The 21,287-nt window shown below is 36.6% G+C and overlaps 1 protein-coding gene across 2 annotated transcripts in view; it reads right to left on the bottom strand.

Annotated features, from left to right (window-relative positions):
- The window catches only part of lsamp (limbic system associated membrane protein), a 723,288-nt gene that overhangs the window by 335,721 nt on the left and 366,280 nt on the right, over positions 1–21,287 (bottom strand). Inside the window, exon 1 of one of the 2 annotated variants that reach the window (XM_007566764.2) lies at positions 20,393–20,661. The exons of the other annotated variant lie outside the window; for it this stretch is intronic. Within the exon in view, the coding sequence (XP_007566826.1) occupies positions 20,393–20,456 (64 nt within the window). The 5' untranslated portion in view covers positions 20,457–20,661. Of the gene's footprint in view, positions 1–20,392; positions 20,662–21,287 lie in introns of those variants that run through there. 2 annotated transcript variants of the gene reach the window in all.

The following is a 21,287-nucleotide window of genomic DNA, read 5'->3' as shown; positions in this document are numbered from 1 at the left end:
GAGGAAGGAAAATGTCTTATTTCTCCTTTAAATGCTGTGCACCGTCTTGTTTACCAAGTAGAAAAAAAAAAATCTTCCTTTCTAGACAAATTCTAGATTGCTTTACTTTTTAATGTATCTGCATTTTTTGAAGCTTTTACAAAAAAGGTTCAAAGTACCAAAGACCTGGACTTGGAGAGAAAATTGCAAATTTGTTTGAGGGGAAGAATAACAGCATTTAAAACACCTTTGTTAAAAAAAAAAAATCAAGATGAATGAAATGCACTCTGAGGTCTAAAAAATATATATATACATTTGATATGCAGCAGGAGACACTTAGCCATATACTGAATGCGTTAAAGTATAGCAAAGTAGGAGACTGAGCATTTGACAGTCTGCCGTGATGCCGATTTGAAACGGGGGAAAAAAAAAAATAGCTAGAGAGGCAAAGCTGTCAATTCAACAGTCAACCTACCCTCTAAGCCTTTTTCTGTGTCTGCAAGTTGTGATTAATGATGGAAAGCTGTAAAGAACTTCCATGAAAGAAAGTCTAGACAGTGTTAAGAGCTCAGCCATTCAAGTTACAGAACATTTTTCTGCTCCTCCATTTTGAATGAAGCCATTTAAGCTTATTTGTGAATCCAGAAAGCCTGACTTCCAGACTTGTTCCAAGAGAGATGGTCTTGACATGTCCCAGCGATATACGAGACAGATAGAAGAGCTGGAAGCTTATAGTTCCTCTATGCAACTGCTGTTACATGTTATTATCTGGCTGTTTGATGCCTAGATCAATATAAATACATAAATGTTATAAGGGGAAGTGAGTGGTTGTGTACCTTTTGATTAAAAAAATTAAAATAGTGAAAAAAAAAAAAAACCCTGCCATGACATTTTTTTTTCAAGCCAAGTATAGTCAAATAATTGAGTTACACCTAGTTTCAGCAATGAGTGTTTACAAGAATGTTTGGCCCATGTAAAATATAAAGAGATTAGCATTTTATTTATTCTGGAACAATTTTAATCCTCGACTCATGTCTTGCTCATTGATGTAAAGTTGTAATAAAACATCATTTATTGATATAAATTAATAAATTATGGCAGAACATCTATCAAACTTTAAAGTATGCAACCTCACACTAATGTAATGACAAGATCCTTGATTTTTGCGTAAAAACCCTTAAAGATTTCTCTGAATTTGAAGATTGTAATATGAATGCATGTGTATAAATGAAAGCTGAATTTAAATATTTTACAGTAATTACATTTTTATCTGAGTGAAAAGCACATTGCAATGCAATATATCCAGTTTCAGATATAAAACTGTTTTCTTATGTTTTCTTTAAGAAAACATAATGTTGGTAAAGTGAAACTGAAATAAGCAGAAGAAAAAACATTACACAAATGATTAGCTTAATGGGAAAGTAAAAAGAAAATCATGGAATGTACAATGAAAAAAACAAAGAGGGGAGCATTCCAGGACTACTTTCTTTCACATAAAGAGACAAATCTTGCCAAGTGTTCAGAAACACTTCAGACAAGCTTTAAAACTAAAATTACTGATAGAAACACTGCAAAGTATGTGAGGAAAAATAATCTGGGTACTAGAATGCCTGCAGAAAATTGTCATTGAGAACATTTGGCACATTATGAATAGGAATCCAGACAAAAAGGCTGCGAACTGTGAAGTGGCTTTACACACTCATTCCAGAAACAGTTGATTTAACCTCTAACTGTGAAAGTGATGCAGCCCATTTGTAAACATGCCTCAGCCCAAATCTTTCAGATATTCTTTGGATTATTTTCACTTTAATATGAACTGTAAAAGTCTTAAAACATAATGCAGTTTTTTGTCTTTGTTTACACTCATAGGTATGTCTCAACATACAAGCAGAAAAAACTGCCAACTGTGACGTGCATGTCCTGAGAAATGAGGACGCCAGCACCAGTCTGGTTCTGCTACCACCGTCGCTGCAGACTCATGCTTAGTTCACACATGTTGCTCGTCTTAGCAAACTGAGTTTTATGCCTCCCTAGCCAAGCTGCCACTTTTCTCTTTGCCACTTCCACTGTCCCGAAAGTGAACAAGTCACAGCTTCTAAACAATTCCCCGCCTGCCAGACAGAGCACTCTGTAGCTTCCCCCCTGTCACCACAGTGAAGGATCAAATTCAGCTTTGGGCACTGTTAAGTGGATAATAGTTTGCTTTGTCTGCTGCATAAACAAGTCACATCTTTTTGGTGCTAAACAATCTAAATAGTTGAAAGGCTGTTTGTCATTTCCAAATTCCTCTTAAACCTGCATCTCAACATTTACAGTTCGTCTGAACTGTGACATCATTGCATCTTCTTTATTCGACATTGGTTTTATTCTTATTTGTTCATTTCCACTGTTTTTTTTGTTTTGTTTTAGACTTTAGTAGTCTACACAATTTAATTGTTTCATATGTCACTAAGAAATTTTGTTGATCGTTACTAGTTTAGATTTTGTTGTTTAAAGTATTCCAATTGGAAGGTTGAATTATTTATAATTATTATTATTATTATTATTTATATATAACTCATATTTTGGAGTAAACAGTGCTGAACCTGAATCCTTCATCCATCATGTTTAAAGCCCGAGCCTCATTCAACAGCAATAACTGACTAAAAACTATTGGCTTATTTTTTCTGTAATCAGATGGAGCCCTGACTTGGTCATTTTTATCTAAATTACAATTTTGTTTTACAATTGGTTTTGGTATTTATTAATTGTTAATTGTTACCCATAGTCAAACCAAGCACAGCAAAACAAAGCAGCCCGACAAGGATTTTTTTTAAGTGACGAGTTGGGATTTAATTAGGACCTTAATTCTAAGGTCAGATTAAAGAGAAAAAGATGAAAGCTTTGACAAAAAATAAATTTGTTTGATAGACCAGAATTCTCAGATTTCTTTCAGATGTCTATTGGAAATTTCCTAGAGGTAAATGGTGCTTGAAATGTTCAAAGTCATTTATTCCATTTTCTAACACATTTGTATTTCAGGCCCAAAGCAAAAGAACAATGTGTTCATCCTAATTTGCCAACAGCAATGCTGCCAGGGCAGAAACAAAGTGCAGGTTGGCTGAAATCCCATTAAAGTAATGTGATGAAAAATATAGCTTGGAGTCAAAGTCAGAACAGAAGAAGTTCTTCTCGTCAGGAAGAAGTCAAATCTTGTTTTATAATGGAATAGATCTGGCCATGGCCTCTGGTCACACGGATGAAATGTAAATGATTTCTTGGCATGAAGTGGACGTATTATTACGGGAAAAAAATTCCATCTATTCGGGGAAAAAAAAAAAAAAAATCCCATCTCTTGAGTTTGGTTTCATGACTGATTTAGGATCCCACAATATCAAAATTACCCATTTATATTTGCAATACATTATTTTTCTGCATGATTAACTTTTTCCCCAATAAGGATAGTAGCTTTCAAACACAAACAAAAATTATACAATTTAAAGAAGAACACTAACATGGTAAAAACCCGCTCCGCTTGTACTAAACTTTGCTTCGTTCGGAGGGTCTGAGCTCTGGCTACCGAGAAACGATTGCTTCCTGGAGGTCTGGACTGTGTCGAGGCTTACATTTTACTCAGTTAGCCTTATAGTATATGTAAAGCGCCAATCAGAGAAATTGCCGCAAATTACCCGCGCCGTAAGCAACCATCCTCCACTGCAAATGGAGAGGCGCAGAGTCGAACAGGATGACAGTTAATGTTAATTCAGTGTTTGGATGTGTGGCCAACATGGTCTGAACGGCGTCGTTCACTTCCTCTGCTGCCATCGCTAAAACTACAGGCGGACTACAATTCTAAAACGATACAGAAAATAGACATCATCTTTCATAACTTCCCTTCTTCTGGAGGGAATCCAACTGAAGGGGAGAAAGCACAGACTGTGCTGTAAGCAAAATTTTATTGGAGTGGAATTTCACAGGAAGGCAATGGCCAAGATAGAAGAAAACTGACAAAAATCAGAAAGAGAAACTGCATACACTACCCTACTGCAGAAATGCCATCAGGACCTGGAGCTTTGGTAAGCTGCAGGCTGACAGGACTAAAATAGCATGAATAGAATTGCTGCCTTTGAACAAATATACATTTGTCATGTGGCTTAATGTTAATACGAATACAGTCTAAAAGAATCCTCCCATCCAAATATCCTAGCCTGGTGGACACACCCGTCACTCGCTCTCTTCCCCAAGAAACACTTAGGTGTGTCGTGGATATGAGATGAGGCTCCTTCAGCAGAGAGGGAGACATAAGCCCTGGTTGTCACAGAGTTCCCGGTCCTGCAATTCCTTGAATAGTTATAACTTGACAGCATTACCCATTTTTAGACAAAAACTGAGCAGTGGTAATATTTGGCTCCTTTAAAAGAAATATTTATCATACTTATGGCACTTTTCTAACTTGCTCTGCAGTACATTGTCTAGAACACTGCTTGTGTGTAGTAGCAGCAGAAAGCTCACATCTCGTACACTCATAAATACAAATCATAAAATCATTACAGTAAATTTTAGCAAAAACTTCTACCTAAAAGTTAACAACTGAATCTGCATGCTGAGTCAGGATCGTTTCTCTTTAGGTTTAAGGACAACTTTGGTTTTGTTTCTGTTCAGCTGGATAAAGCTATGGCATCTATTAAATGATTAGATGGGCTCAGTTACCTGGTGACATTTTAGAGCTGTGCATCATCTGCATACTTATGGTAACCAGTCTTGTTATAATCTAAAATAGTGGGAGCATGTAGATATTAAATGGGAGGGGTCCCATGATTAAACCTTGGTTTTCCCCACATGTGAAGTTATCCATTGATAACCAAGAAGTCCCTGTACTTTAGGTAAGATTTGAACAAACCGAGTACTGGACCGGAGAGTTTTACCCAGCTCTCCAGCTGCTTTAATAATGTCATGGTTAATAGTGTCAAATGCAAGCCAACACTGTCCAAAACTTGCCAAGATATGGCTGAATTATAACTGTAAATCTTTGTTAAACTAATAAATCACCTTTGCTTTTTGAGATGCCACTGGCTCTCATCTGTATTTGTAGCAAGTATAAATACTTCACTTGTGAAGTCTGACATGCTCATTTCATCATAAAGTTTACCAAAACAGCTCCACTGCTACACTTAAACACCCGTCATGCCTCATTTTCTCTTCTGTGGTGCGTTTACTCTGACAAATGTGTGACCATAACGGTCTAAAGTACAGATCTGAAGCTCAACATCAGAGGCCTTCTAACTTTATTAAACTTCCACATCGCACAATGTTCATACAGGCTGCGGACTTCAAAAGATTTCACATTCAGGTTAAAACAGAGAGAGGCTGTGCCGAGTACTAAACTGATCCAATAACCTCTGCTGATTCACCTAGAAATGATCACAAGTATTTGGAATCATTTGTGATTGTTTGTTTGAACTGTGGGTAAAACAAAAAGCCAAACAAAAATATATATATAATTCCCATGTAGACAGAAAGCTCATGGTGCTGAGGCATGTTCCTCCCGGTCACCTTTGCCTTCTTGCCAAGGGAGATTTAGCGTCTGATAAATGTATTTAAATATTCAAGGACTGTTTATTCTTGGTCACTGCCTCTTTGGGACTTAACTAGGTTTGATTAAATTGTGCATTGTGTTTTGAAAATCTCACAGCTAACCTTGGCGTGTAATCAACTTTTCTTTAAAACTGCTGCTTTTGAAATTAAATTTGTTGGGTTCAGTTTTCAGGTTAAAGAAATAAATCAGTTGAAAAATAGCTTTTGAATTAAGGGAAGCTCATGTAGTATTCAGGGATGAAGAGGTGTTGTATATGTTAAGCTCACTTTTATGTCACTAAATAACAGTTAAAAAATGTGGAGCAGAAAGAAATTCCTTGCAAAAAAAAGTTTGATTGTATACATTTGAATAAAAAAAAAACAAAAAAACAGACCTTAAGATCCTTTGCTTTCATTAAATCTGATTTAAACATGACTGAACTGATCCTTATGAGTAAAAGCTACTATTGCATCTATCACTGCAAAGGATTCACGTCGTGTGGGTTTAATTTAACTGCAAAGCTTCTATGGCATTCGTCGAATATTTGTCCTGGAAGATGGGTAATAAATTGCTGGAAAAAGAAGAAAGATTTTGAGTCACTGCCAAACTGAAAATCTAGCAGTCATGTGTGAGCTCAATAAGGATGCAGTGTAAAAATGAATCTATGCAAGAAGCCTCAGAGTCCAACATTTTCCTGATAAGAAATTTAAGACTCATTGTGAGACCCACATCCCTCATGGATTAGCAACAAAATGCTAGAGTAAAGCGACATGAGAATTTGCAGCTCCAATGCCTACACTTGCGTTGGCAGTTTTCATTGTATCATAGCAAAGTCAATCATTGTTCATTCTTCAACACTATTATTCATGTACACATTCATCCCATTGAGTTTTTCCTAGATTTTGCTCGATTTCCTAAAGTGACCGTTCAGGACCTCATTTTCTCCCCTGAGGATTCTCCTGCCAGGTCTCCCCAGACTGTTAGATTCGATTTCTTCCACATCTTCTGTCCGATCAATGTTTCCCTCCAAAATAAGACCCCTAACCATGTTTGCTATGTCAACCATGTCTAACAGTGTACTTGGATCCGAGTGGAGATTTTTTTTTTTTTCAGGCCTTATCGAGTAAAATAATTGACACTACAGTGGATCAGAAATGGGAACATATCTGATAAACACAGTGTTAGATGATAGAGAAGTACAGTGCTGTCATCCAATGATTCATTTATTTAAATATGTCTTGTTTAAAACGTATTTAAGAATACTTATTTTCATTAAATTAAAATGGTTTAGGAAGCTTGTACAAATATTCACTGAACCTCATGACTTATTGGTCAAACCAAACCTATGAGGGTTACCGCATGAGGTGGAAAAAAAAAAAAAAACATGCATTTGGCAACTTGCCAGAGTCAAAACAGTGCAATGTAGCAGAGAGCTGCTGATATTACGTTGATTAAATTACAGTCCTTGTTAGCACATTGTCTACACCCACATCAAGATTACACACTGAACCCACACAGAGCACCTTGAAATCAAGACAAAGCCAAATATTTGCTTTACAGAAGTTTCTGCATTTTCTTTTTTTACCTGTACTTGAAGTGCCACAGGTTAAGGTAGCGCAATTCAGAACACGGCACGGAAAAGAAAAATAAAAAAAAGACAAATTAGTAATCAGTAAAATGAATAACTAAACCAGGTATGTGTACGAAATCCTTGATGCACAGGATTAAAAGATTTGTTTTCTGATGGACATGTAAACCTGCACACATATATTTACTGAAGGCTCAAAGACAGATTTTTGCACTTATGTTCATTCCACCCAAACAAACAGCTCTTGACCGACTGAGATGGTGCCTTGAGGCGTAGAAAAGAAAACAGGTGGTTAACTTAACTGTGTTCTTCGGGGATAAATGTGTAAAAATCCTGGTAGCCTACACCATTTATAAAAAACAAAACAAAAAAAAAAAAAACCTGGTAGCCTACACCATTTATAAAAAACAAAACAAAAAAAAAAAAAAACTATTTATGAACTGCTTTAAAGTCTTTGACTAAAGGTCTAGCACGACTCTTGTGTGCTCTTATTTTTACTGTGTTAAGTAGCTATTGTCCATTTGTCGGTGACAAAATGAGCTTGGAAATATGAATTTCAAACAACATTCACTCTTACTGTGAAGAGTGAATGTTGTTGCAATGCCAAAACAAAGAAGGTCAACAAGATGAAGACGAAAAACAAAAAAAAAAAGGAAATGTACAAAAAAAAAAAATCAGCTTTTCTGCTAAAAGCTTGGTGTTTCCTTCTTCTAGTAAGAGAAGCTAGTGCCGTAAAAACAGCTCATTTTAATAGGTAATTGCATGTAGTGAGCTGTGGTTCTCAACTGCAGCTTAACTGAATTTCTCTTTTTCCAGGCGACTTTTCACTTTAACACAATATTTCTAATATATTGTTGCAATTATGTACCAAAGAAACATAGGCTCTTGAAATGGATTATAAATACTGCCGAGAGAAGACCCAATGTGCTTTTAGTAATTCAGTTATCTTTTCATGATCAGGAATGTTTATTCAGTGTACCCACGCTGGTCTTTCCATCCGTGACCACATTTTCATCCTACAAGTGCTGAAAATATTCAATTGCACAGCAAGTGTGCATAGAAAAAAAAAAAAAAATCAATAAGAAATTATAGTTTATCTTCATAACATCACAGCTCTGTGACTGTAAGATCACCTTGGTCCTGCCACACAGGAGCAGCCAGCCATCTATATTCCTCCAGATATTGACAACTGAATTTAAACTGGATGATGTGTGGCAGTAAAATTTTTTCAAACAAAATACAGCAAACATTACTGTATGCGGATGTTCTGCAGAACGTATACATAAATGATGGTGCAACATTATTAAGCTTCAGGTTGTTGCCACGCATTTCTATGCATGTTTGCTCTGAGAGAGACCATTTGTAAGAAAACTGGTCAGGAGGTCACAAAACCCAGCCCAAACATCATGGGGTTGTAGGAATATGATTACTTGTATGCATTTTGTTTGGAACAGCACAGGAGGGATCTGTGTGCAAGACTGCTTTCTTATAAAATGAAGCTTGTACCGCTACAAACTTCATTCTATAGTGCCAGGTGAAATTGGTAACAGAATGTTAAATTCAAGGCTAGCATCAGTTCCCACACTCCTACGCTCAGAAAGACCTGCTTACCTATGATAAACTGTTCATTTCTTCAAGTTTTTTTTCCCCAATTTTTTTTTTTTTTTTTTTAGGCACTTGTCTTTGTGTTGAGGCAAATTGTTGCTGTGGTCTCTGTGCCTGTAGTTCGGACGCAGAAATCACCGGTCTAATTGTTGGTTGGTTGTTTTTTTTTTTTTTTTTTTTTTTTAGTAAGTGCCCTAATTATATTCTTTATTTAATTCCCTTCACAAACACACAGCAAAATGTCATTGTGTTTCCTCTCAGTAGAAAACCTTATTTGAAACACTGCAAAGGTGAAATCCAACTGAAGCATAAATAGGTAGAAACGTTTCTACTGTCTCAGTTCGTTAAAATAGCTCATAAAATAAACCCAGATGCTCAAAGACATGATGTAAAGAATTTTACTATTGACCAGCTGTCATGTTGGGTAAGCAAACCAACAAAACAAATACATTCAATAATATATTAGAAGCTTTTCTGAATATTCCACTGTGATATTTGTTAAATTGCGTTTATAGGTATAATATTGTTGTAAGGATCAAGTTTAAAAATGTCAAATATGACCACAAAGGATTTAGAAGAAACTTCGAATTGTGGAGTACTCACTTTATCCCAGAAAAGGAATTAGATCAGTCACTCTTAGATTATTTTATCAGAAACTGTAGAGTACTTACTAAATGGAATTAGATGCTTAGCAACCCTGAACAGGAGCACTTAGTTTACATACTTCAGAACAATATTAGATTAGTTTTCATTCCTCTTTTTTTTCTTTCCTTCGGTTTGTTATTTTGTTTGCATTTCCTTTTAATTCATGTAAAGCACTTTGAATTGCCTTGTTGCTGAAAATGTGCTATATAAATAAAATTACCTTACTTTACAATACCTATGAGCATACAATTCTATATGATGGAGTTACACCAGGCTTTTGGTTGTTCTTGAAATGCCGGTTGAGCAGAAATCACTTTGCATCAGATGCTTCTCTCATAAACAGTCATTTCTACTTCAGATATGAAAAAAAAGACAGGACAGGATTCCCTATGTAACATGAAAATTGGACTGAACAGAAATGCCAAAAGATTACTATTTTCATCCATCCATCTATTCTGTAGTGCCAGTTATTAGCATTTGTTTGCCAATTGCTCCTGCTGCTGGTGTGGTTGAGCTAAGTGATGAAGGCATAGGGGGAGGAGTGGTGATGCAGAAGCTTGGCTGGAGACCGAGGTTCCAAGGAGGAGTGTTGTGGAAATAGGCAGAGCTTTGCATGAACATGCATGAAATAATTAAAGCACCATTTCAAAGCAACACTCAGGCTTAACTGAACTTTAGGATGCATCTCTTGTCCGTCATTTTTTAGCCTCGTTGTGTGAAACTTTTTTTCAGAACATTACTTTTTTTGCAGTAATTTATTGCCAACAACTACATCAGCACGAGTCCAGAAAATATCAAAAGCAAAAGTGATCAATCATTTGTGAGGCATGTATTTAAATAATGATACCCGTAGAATATCTTGTTCCTCAAACAATTTCTCAATCTGAGTTGCAGGAACAAAGAGTGCTTTTTCTTATTGAGGACGGGCGCTGATATTAAGGAGTTTGATGTGATAAAACAAATGACAACTTGGATGAAAGGTTCAGAGTTAAAATGATGTTCAGTATCACACTTCTTGAATTTTTTTCCCCCCGTAGCACATCCTGCTGTAATATTATCGTCTGTTAACCACAATCGGAACTTCTACTTGTCACTTTAGGGTAAAACCTAAACAAAATAGCAACAAAATGTCTTGAATGTAATCTTTTGAGCAAAGGGCAGAATATAAATCCATGCAGAATGGGCCCGGTTTAATGAGCCAATGTCATCTATGACAGAGAACGCGAAATCAAAAGCCTAATGTTTAAACATTTTTACTTCTAACAGCTAGTGCAATATAATGTGAAGGCCTCAGGCTGCTCAAAGCAGTGGCAAAGTCAGGCACAACAGGAGGCTGGGTGTTGTTGATGTGTGCGCAGCTTCATGTTCTTTCACCCCTTCAATGTTAATGTGAACTCTTGCCTCCTCCACTCCCTCTTTCTACCACTGATAACTCTCCATTAGGGAGCTGGCAGATGTGATCAGATGTTGTTGTACTGACTCATTTCCTGTGGGAATCAATGGTAACATTTAATCAAATGGCTGGAAGCTAATGGTCTTAGTGGAATCTGTGGTGGCACCAGGGCACACACTGACTCAGTTCAACATCAGACAGGAGGACAACTGGGAGTGGATGTCATTTAGGGCAGTAAGCTTTGCATAAGCAAGAGCCATACTCACATTTTTGTTTCCATTGCCATAGAATTACTTATTCCAGCACCACAATGGCAGAAATTGCAAAATTGCAGATAAAACTTGCATGAAGATTGTGACCAAAACAAGGATGAAAACTGTTGATTTCTGTTGAAGAAATCAGTTTATTCCATTCCATATTATCCTGAAGTCATAAGATAAAGTTCTTAAAATATTAAGCTGAGCAACAGTAGCTACACTTCCCTTAACAATAAAATTGTGCAAACAGATGACACAAATAAATATGGTTGTTGGAAACACAGCAATTAAAAAAAAAGGTTTTTGCGCTAGGATGAGGTAATTTTTCAGCCATATCAAAATAAATTTATTTAGTAAAACTGCAATGGAAACACTTTTTTCGCATCACATGAGTTATGTGACCATCAGCCAGATGCTACTACCGGCAAAAGCAAGATTTCAGGAAGTAGTAAGACAATGTGAAGCTGGCGTCATTAGAGCTCTCACAGAATTGCAGTTCATAAAAAGTTGCGTCATTCGAACGTATTGAATCCATAGCTTTTATGCAAAATCGCTGACTACAACTTCCCCGAAACCCAGCATACTTAGCTGCTGTCAAGTCTACGACACCAGCGTCTCCTCTGATGGATGATGGATGAGCTCTAGCCCCATTGCTGAATTATGACTATATCACATGTAAATGTTTGCATCTGTTGATGCCATGATTCTAAATTACTTATCACATGAACAAGCTTATTCACGAGTGATTTTAATTTCATTTTCTTATTTAATGGGAAAACCACACTTGCGAAATTGTGTCTTTCGTAACATTAGCAGAATAAAGGCAAGAATTTGCACATATTTATATTGGAAATGCAGCCAGCAACAGATGTCATGTTCCCATCATTATTACTACTGTATTTTTTCCTTGTTTGCACAGTCTCCTTCTGCTGTGCCTTTATGGCGCCACCTGCTTATCTCCAGGCACTTTACTTTCAATATCTGACTCGCAGCATTTCAATGAGCATCTGTTGACAAGAATTTAATGTGTTTACACCAAAACTTCACTGTGGAGACACTGTATTAAAATGAAAAAAAAAAAAGAGAAAATTTATGTTACACGTCGTAAAACTTATACTAAAACCTTTTTTATTTTTACCTAAGCAGCAGGGACTATTGATAAGTACATAGACTATTAGTCATTTCACAGAAAGGAATTCAGATTTATCCACCAAATACAGCATTATCTGCAATGTTCTCAATATACAGTATATAAACCAAAAGACACCTATGAGGAAGTACCTAATATGTTTGCTCTGCAATGAGGTTCAGTGTTATGACTAAAAGACTTTCAAATGGCTGTTTCAAAATGGGAGCAAAATGTTAAAACTATATTTTAGCATCAGTTAGTCTTTACACTGAAATAGCCCCATCCCACAGTGTTTCTTCCTACAGTGCCAAGTCAAGCCAGTCACCATTGATAATCAACCTGGTCCACCTTTACTCAGATAACAACTGTAATACTCATCAGGTTTCCAGTTTTAATGTAAAATCTGTCTGCACTACATCTGCATTTTTTTTTTGTAATAGGCGACATTCACATAAAGAAAAACAAAGGAAATAAATTGAAACAAATATTACTGACTGATATTGCTTTGCTTAACTGATTAACTGTGTAAATTAGTTTTGCTTGTTTAAATTTAATAGGGTCTGTTCTGTTGGCTTGTTAGGTCTTTTTAAAAAAAATAAAATTACTGCATAACGAGATTCTGAATCTTAGTGAGGTTAATTAATGTTAAAGATGGAGGCACAAGTCCTAGCACTGACCAGTATTCTGAAAAGGGTATATTTGGGCTAATTTCCTCTTTAAAAATCAGCGAACGTAGGTTTGATATTGCCTAAAATTCTGATAAAAATAAGAGCTCCATAATACTAGGCAAGACAAGTTCAAAAAAGTTAAATAAATAAGCAACAGGAAGCTCAGGCACAGCTAATCAGACTGATACATAGCCGCAGTTTAAATAAACTGCCCAGATCAGGAGGATGAAATTGATGTTATTTAGTCTGGAGCAGTTCAGGTATGACACTGTACCACAGATTAAATTGCCTGCCTTAATCTGCACCCTCGCTTATTCATAACATTTATGAAAAAAAAAAAACAAAAACAAAAGAGCGAAATCATAAAAAAAAACAATAACAAAAGAGCAAAATCATTCTCAAGCAATATTGCCTGTGAAGAAACACATTTATAAGCAGCAGAACACCACATCAGGTGAGACGGTGAACACCTGACCTGATGTGTAGATGTGCATTGAGGGGGTCAAAGTGTCTTATAAAGTGATATTTCATCCTGTTTGTCATCGCCTCTGAAAAGCCAAGAAGTAAATGAAAACAAAAACAAGTAGAGAGAAACTTGACTCTCCCAGCATCAAGGTTGTAAACAAGGCTAAGCAGAACAGAATTAAATGGAAATTTAAAGCAACTGTTATTGTGCTGTTCTTGAGCATAAATCAAGGACCGTATGGTCAAATTATTTATTTGGATAAACTATGGGCAATGATTTTTCATCGTCATGACTGCACAAAAGATTATTCTTATAACATCATACTTAGATTGGCTCTTTGTTGTAAACCCTTATGTGTTTGGATTACCTGAAATAAAGCAGCTATACAAGATAATCTGTACACCCATGTTGGGAAAGAAAGAGAAAGAAAAAGGAGGAGCGGGCGTGGAAAACCAAAATCAGTTTTAAGTCAAATGAAACAAATGAAAGCAAATATAAAGTTGGGATACAAGTCTCATGTAAAGCATTCACAAGTTGAATTTCCAGTTCAGGATTTACCATCTGCTTTTATTCACGGCTCAAAAAGATAAAATATAATGTTTTTAATCAAAAAAGCCTAATGTGCCGTTTTGACTTAATGTAGTCAACAGGAAAGTTTGATTGTTTTTGTGAATACTATTTTATATTTCAGAGATAAGTTGTGTTCATGACATACATAAAGAGCTATGCTGTTTGAGAACATCAGCCATCACCCAAGAATTAGCCAGTATTTTAAAGCGATAATCAAGACTGAAATCTATTTGCTCATTATTTTTGTGATTATAGGGCGGTGCACCACTTGCCAATTTTGATGTAAATGACTAATTGTATTAATAATTGCCTTTGGCATTAATTAAGTTAACCAGATGCACCAAAACCTATTGTTGCACAACAATGAAAAAAGACAAGAAAAAGACAACCTTTAAGCTCAAACCATCAGACACCCAATCGGTTTCTCCTGTCAGAGCTACTTCTCAGACGTTTATGGTTGTTATCTATACTTGGCTTCATGTGGAGTTTTAGCAATACACAAAAATGAAGAAAGCAGTGTGTTGAAAGGTTAGCCTCCTGTATTAATGCTGATACCAGGGGACATATTTAAGATGAGAAGCCGTTAATGTGATGCTGCGCTTGCTGTGAAAAGGTTTGGATCCTAATTTGTCATGCTAATTTAGCTCTATTCCCACAGTGAAAACCCCAGTGGACTCAGACATGAAGAAATGTGTGTGTCTGTAGGTGGGTGGGTGAGTGTGTATAACAGAAGGAGAACACTGCAGGTGTTAAGTGTTAATACTGAACTTGATGTGTAAAGACTTTGATCATTTGTTGGTTGCCCTTATACACGTGAGCTGCTGTATAAAGAAGGCAAGTATAACATTCTACTGTAAATGCTTTTATCACAGTTTTTGCTTTGAAAGGTTTATAATCCAGCATCAGAATGCTGAAGTCCTCATGAGAGAAGATGGATTGACTGATGGCATGGGGAATCAACAGTGTCTTCTGAAACCTACGTAAAAGACTGACAGCTTCTTTAAAAACCTAATTGTAAATAATTGCAACCATCTGCCATCCTGAGATGTAAATCATTTTGCCAGAAGCCATGGACCACGCCACAGTAAATATTCAGTTTGCGTTTGAACGTTGCTCACTTCATGATGCCGCAGGAAACAGATGGCTGTGAAGCAACTTCTTCAGGGTTCATAGTCATACATCCTCCTCCTCTGACTATTTAGAGGTTTTATAGACATGTGAAACAGTTCTGAATATTTTTCAAGTTCTTAGTCCAACGATTACATTTTCTGTTGATCATTTAAAAACAGACCAATTTGTTGTTTAGCAAGTTATGTTATAATTCTTACCTACAAGTAATAAAGTAATCCTACTTGTAGAAATAACTCACAGGAAGCTGGACCGTTTTGAAAAACAAAAGGTTACATGCCCTGCTACATTTGGCTGAGGACGTATGGATCAATAATAGCTTGATGCATGAATCAACGTACTGTTTACAATAAACTGCCAGGAACAATTGTGTTCTTCCGGGGGATGTACACGGGACACAAGGACATATTCATATTGTGAAGAGATGATTGCAATTCATTGCATAGGAGAAGCCAGTTTGAATATATTTTATAGAAACATGAAACAAATATTAAAGGAAAGATAGCTGAAATGTATAAAAGTTAAATGAATAAATTTCTGTGTACTGCTTGGTGGTGATATTACACACAAATCCTTCCCCCGCAGCTGCTTTTACACCAAGAGAAACACTGAAGTACATGGTCGACAAACAGGAACATACGGTAGCACTTGAGCTCATTGTTGCCCTGTGTTTGACTGGCAACATGTCCGAGGTGTAACCTGCATGTTGCCCAGTGACTGGTGAGGACACATGCATTATCATACAAAGATAAGCTGATCTAGACAGTGGCTGGATCAGAAATCATAAAAATATCATCATGAAGGGTAAGGCAAATCTTGGTCATTGAAAATCGGACACTATATTGGCAATATAAGTGATAAGACAACTGACAAAGTTAAAGAAGGTAAATCCCACAACATAACAGTAAAAGGTTTACTGAAATAGCAGTAATTTAGTCTGACAGGGGAAGGGGGGGTAGCTCTACCTCACTTTGAAAGCCCATTTTCTAAAAAATATATTTATTTGGCACATGTGAAACAGAATTCACCTGTGAGACTATATGATCCCTAGTTTCAGCCTGACTCAACGACTGCTAGAGCAGTCCAAACTGAACACAATCTGACTCAGAGGAAAAATCCAGACTCAAAACGGAACAAATCACTTTAGTTGCAAAGAACTCCACACAAACCTCTTCATGTTTTAATAGTTTTTTTTTTGTTTGTTTGTTTTAAACAAATCACCAAGTTCAGTGTTTGTCTCTCACCAAAACCAAATCAATAAATAACCAAACCTCTTATTAATGTGCCCTACCCATACTTCTTATTGCTATTATTCCATCTTGTATTTGACCAAGATATAATTGGTGTAAATGCCCTGATCTAATAAAACTCACTAATTGACCAAAAAAAAAAAGTACATTTTTACCAAAACATTACTTGAGTATGAAAACGTATCTGAGGTGGTTTTCTCAGCAGGATTAAACTAAATAAATAGATTTGTATGCAAATTAAGTATTTAATAGGGAAACACTTGTGTAGGTCCAAAGGTGCCAATTCTTTAGTCCTATAACACTGTCTCCACTCTAACGTCTATTTATTCTCAACCATTGCAATAAAAGTTCAAAGATGGTGTGCGAAGGTGAAAATTAGATTGGTTTGCATTTTTATTGTTCATAGTTCTTGACAATGGACTTGTTGATGTGCTTTGGATCATCTTCCTGCTATATAGCCAAAATGCATTACATCTTAAGGTCACAAACTGGTGGTCGAATATTCTTTATACAGTCGTTCTAGTGAGGAGCATAATACATAACTTATGGCAAATCGTCTTGCTCTTGAAAGAGCAAAGCAGCCTCAGACCATCATATTACCACAAAAATGTCATTTTTTTTTTCTAAAATGCTGTCTTATTATACCAGATGGAATGGAAATTGCAAATCCAACCAAACATTTCAATTTTGTCTCAGCAGTTCCATGAACATTTTTGAGTGCATTAGTTTTTTTTTGGAGAATGGCCCCAAATTCTTTTTTCTTTTTGGTCTTTATTCTTGGAACTATCCAGTGATGGCTTTTGCTAGTCCTTGTTTTATTGTTTAATGAAGATATCTGCAGTGGTTTAAATTGTGCTCCATGTTCTTTAGTGACCTGTATGGATGAGTCATTAATGCATTAACCCAGATTCACATTGCACGAGTTTCCGTTCTGCTGCCAATCCCAGAAGTGCTCCAATAAGAATGTGCAGGAAATTAGCCTGTAAGAATAATGAGTAGTGCCACAAATTACAATGGTTTTCAACTTCCAAAACAAATCATTCCTCCCTTCATTGATCTCACTTCAACTACCCAGACCAATACTCCTACTGCACCTTCAGTGAGAGAGCTTTATTTAGATGTCAAACTTCAATCCACATGTGTTTACATAGCCATAAATGAAACATGCTGGCAGCATATGCATAAATATACCCAAAGGTGCCAAGTGAAATAAAAATATTCCATTACTGTACCCAAATAGATTTTTCACATATGTACCTTGAGCATTTATGTTCCGATTACTTTTCCCCCCCTGCAGTTTAAGATAAATATCTGTACTTTCTACTACATTTTCACAAATGCCTCAGTACTTTCATTATGGAAGAATAATGACAAGAAGTCATACCAAAACTGGAAAAATCCACAATACAGACAGTAGGTCACAGTGGCAGCAATGCACCAAATCAGTTAGCATAAATGAAGACATTAAACTGAGTAACCTGAGTAACATTGCAAACAAAGGAGGAACAAAGTCTTACAACAAATTCAATCAATTGCCTCGTTTAAAAGATTTGTTCCATGTTGTCAGATCAAAGAACAACATACTTTTGTGACTGAGCTAATTTATGATTTAGCATGGTGGGTAATCACTTTTTCTGAGAGTCGGGTTGCTTGAGATAGCCGATTCCATTAGCAATCATTTGAAAAGTGCGTGCATTTATTTTGGTCATAAGTTTGGTTAAAATTTTATTCATGATATGAAACATTTAACTTTGAATATAAAGAAAAACTAGAACAGATCTGCAAATTTTATACAGAGTCAGGTTTGATAATGCTTCTGAAAATATACTGCTCAAAAAAATAAAGGGAATATTTCACTTTAATTTTGTGTGTGGCTCCAAATCCAGGCCTCCATTGGTTAATAAATTTGATTTCCATTGATGAATTTTGTGTGATTTTGTTGTCAGCACATTCAACTTTGTACAGAACAAAGTATTCAATGAGAATATTTCATTCATTCAGATCTAGGATGTGTTATTTGCGTGTTCCCTTTATTTTTTTGAGCAGTGTAGTTTCTGCATTGTGATACAAAAACACAAGTGTTTGTTATTCAATTCGTTTTTTTCCTTTTAAAGCCAGCTTGGATTTAACAACGCAAATAGCTTTATGCCTCCTATTGGATAATTAGAGCATGGGCACTTATATTCCAGCTGGCAACAATTTATTTAACCCCAGCTAATGCAATCAGCTTCCCATTTTCTATAATGTGTAGAAAGGCATGTTGTGTTGTGGAAAAGATGTTGGTTTATTTAAGAAAGGTCAAACCACTGATATGCATTAAACAGCGAAAACATCTAAGGACATTGCAAAAACTGCTAAAAATTGGGTAACAAACTCTCCAAAGCAATATTAAACTGATGAAAACGGAGAGCCATCATCTTTGAGGAAGGAATGTAGATGGAAAAAAAACAAACAAAAAAACAGTATGTCAGTCACTCTGGGTTACGTTTAGTTGTAAAAGCAAGAGCAAATGAACTATGCAAAGGAAACTCAATGAACTGAGAATGAATAGCAGTGCAGCTACAAGAAAAACAAAAATCTTTGAGACTAACAGGATAAAAAAGGCCTTCAGTTTGATAGGTAGTATGAAGATTGGACTCTGGAACAGGGCTGTAATCAAAGCTAAAGACGGTGCAATGCAAGTGTGATTTTTTTATTTTACTTTGGTGGACACTCTTGCCAGGCAGTGCAGATAGAAAGAAAGAAATCAAATCAGAGTGTTGGAGAATGATTCAACAGGATGAGTTAAAAAGCAAAAGGAGGCAAAAATCAACAAGTGATAAGCAAGTCAAATAGAGGAAGATGTGGCATTTGGTGCGAACTAATGAAAGAGATTACAATAAGAGCCAAAAGCCAATCAAAGAACTGAGATAGTTAGTCATGGGAATTTTAAGAATGGATCTTTTTTTGTGTAAAACTTTTACTGTTGTATGGGAAACAGGGCATCATGAAAAGCAGCACCCAATAAGTTGTTGGTTTCAGTAGAACAGCAGCAGTAAACGGCACTAAATGAATGAAAAAATTTACATCTGCACACATCTACCCAAGGAACCAAGGTCTGTAGGCTAAAATTCACATTTAACAGTTATACTAAAACTGTACATATTTAAACACATTCATAAACACAAAGTGGCAAATCATAATACACGTTTAGCCATGTGGACAACTAAAGGCAACATATTAATGGGATGTGAAAGCCTGACAGTCTCTCTGTGGAGCACTCTCCCTGACACCTCAGCATGTGTCTTGATTTAAGCAGAGCAGAGAAAAAGCTCATCATGTTCACCGTTGTCAATTCTTGTTCCAGCACTCAGCCTGAAGTGTTGTAGAGTGTTCAGACTATTTAACTGAAAGCCAAGCATACCAAACAACAACTCCGACATCATGGATACATTTCCTTTTAGAGTAGACTCTCTTACATTCAGTCATTTATGTTGACTGAATGTACAAAGGAAAATGCAGGGGTAATGAAATCAAAATAAATTCCCTTTTTCTGTTTATCATGTTGCCTGGCTGCTACAGGTTTTATTCCCATTTCCTGCAGCACTTCCTTGTTATCTTCAAACTCCCTCGTGGGCCACATGAATCACACACTCAAAATGTATGAACTCCCTGAAAAAGTTGTACCATAATAAGTCCTACGACTCTAACGTGATCAATCCAAATGGATGTACACATGACTCTAAGGAGCAAAAGGAAGTGCAAGATGGCAAAGTGATTCAAACAGATCTGAAGCTTTGCACTGAAGCCCAGTCAACTCTGCTGAAGCAGTCACCTGCACCATCACCCGTCAGTGTTGTTTTCCTCTGTGTCACACAATGCTACTACACACAGAGACGTCTAGCAGCTCAGCTCATACACTCATCAGCAACTTAGAGTGAAGACAGCGCTTCTGTACACAGGGTGAAGTCTGGGGCTTCACCGCGGCGGCTGCATACTTCTCTGCCTTATCAGGTGTTTTCAGGGAAGAAAGAGACTCCTACCTTCTTAGATCCAGTTAGCGTCAGACCGGGAAACGCACATTTATACATCCACTGTTAAGTTATTTCCCTCTGAACTTAGGCAGAAAAAAAAAACCCTGTCAGGTCATTTAAGGAGACAATAATTAAACGATCCCTTGCCTTGGAATCCAAAGAGGAAAGCGATCCCGGTGATCCAAGCCGTGGGTATCCAGAAGTAACGCATGGTATCCGGTTCTCAGGCGCAGTTGCTCCGCGCTCTTGACAAAGCTCCGTCTCCAGCTGCAAGTTTCCAGAAGAGAGCGCGTACTGCAGGTGAAGCCGAGCGGAGGAAGGAATCCTAGTCTGAGGGGAGCTGATGAAAGCTGGAAACCCGATCACTGCTTTGACTGCTACTCTCACACGGAGAGTAGCGACCCCTGCTGAAGAGCGCACCGAGAGAAGGATAAGTTCCGTGTTTCACGGGGAGGGAAGATGAGGTGTGGACGAGGGGGGCGTGGTGGAGGGATTCCCTCTTGAGGTTATGCTTGAAGTCAGTTACAGTTAAGCCCATAACTATTTATACTCCAGGTAGATTGTGTGGAGAAATTATTTCAGCTATTTTTATCTTTATGCGCAAGAAAAATCAAACATCTCTCGAAAGACAAATGTAAAGCACATACTATCAATTGTAATTTTCATAAAATTTAACATTCTACTCATTGATGCATTTGTTAATTTTATGTTCCTGTTTTTAATTTTTTTTCCCAGTCTATTTTAACCACATATTAATAGTAACAGCTCCAGAGTTGATAAGATCCACTTCAATCAATCAATCAAATTTTATATGTTATGGTTGTAAAATAAAAACAGCATGTGACATTGAAAAAAAAACAGTGAGAAAGAGAAAGACATTTTGAAAAAGATTTTAAAAAAAAAGATAAAAACATTAAACCTGCACCCATTTTAGGATTTCAGTTAAATATTGTTTAACTGTTTAACTGGGGCTCTAACCCTCTGGAACTTTAGTCAAAACGCCGTTTGACAAGGACTCCAACCTATAGGTTTTAGTTGAAAC

This window comes from Poecilia formosa, unplaced genomic scaffold (genome assembly GCF_000485575.1).
Source record: "Poecilia formosa unplaced genomic scaffold, Poecilia_formosa-5.1.2 Scaffold198, whole genome shotgun sequence".
NCBI lineage: Eukaryota > Metazoa > Chordata > Actinopteri > Cyprinodontiformes > Poeciliidae > Poecilia > Poecilia formosa.
This window is presented reverse-complemented; position numbering and strand designations above follow the sequence as displayed.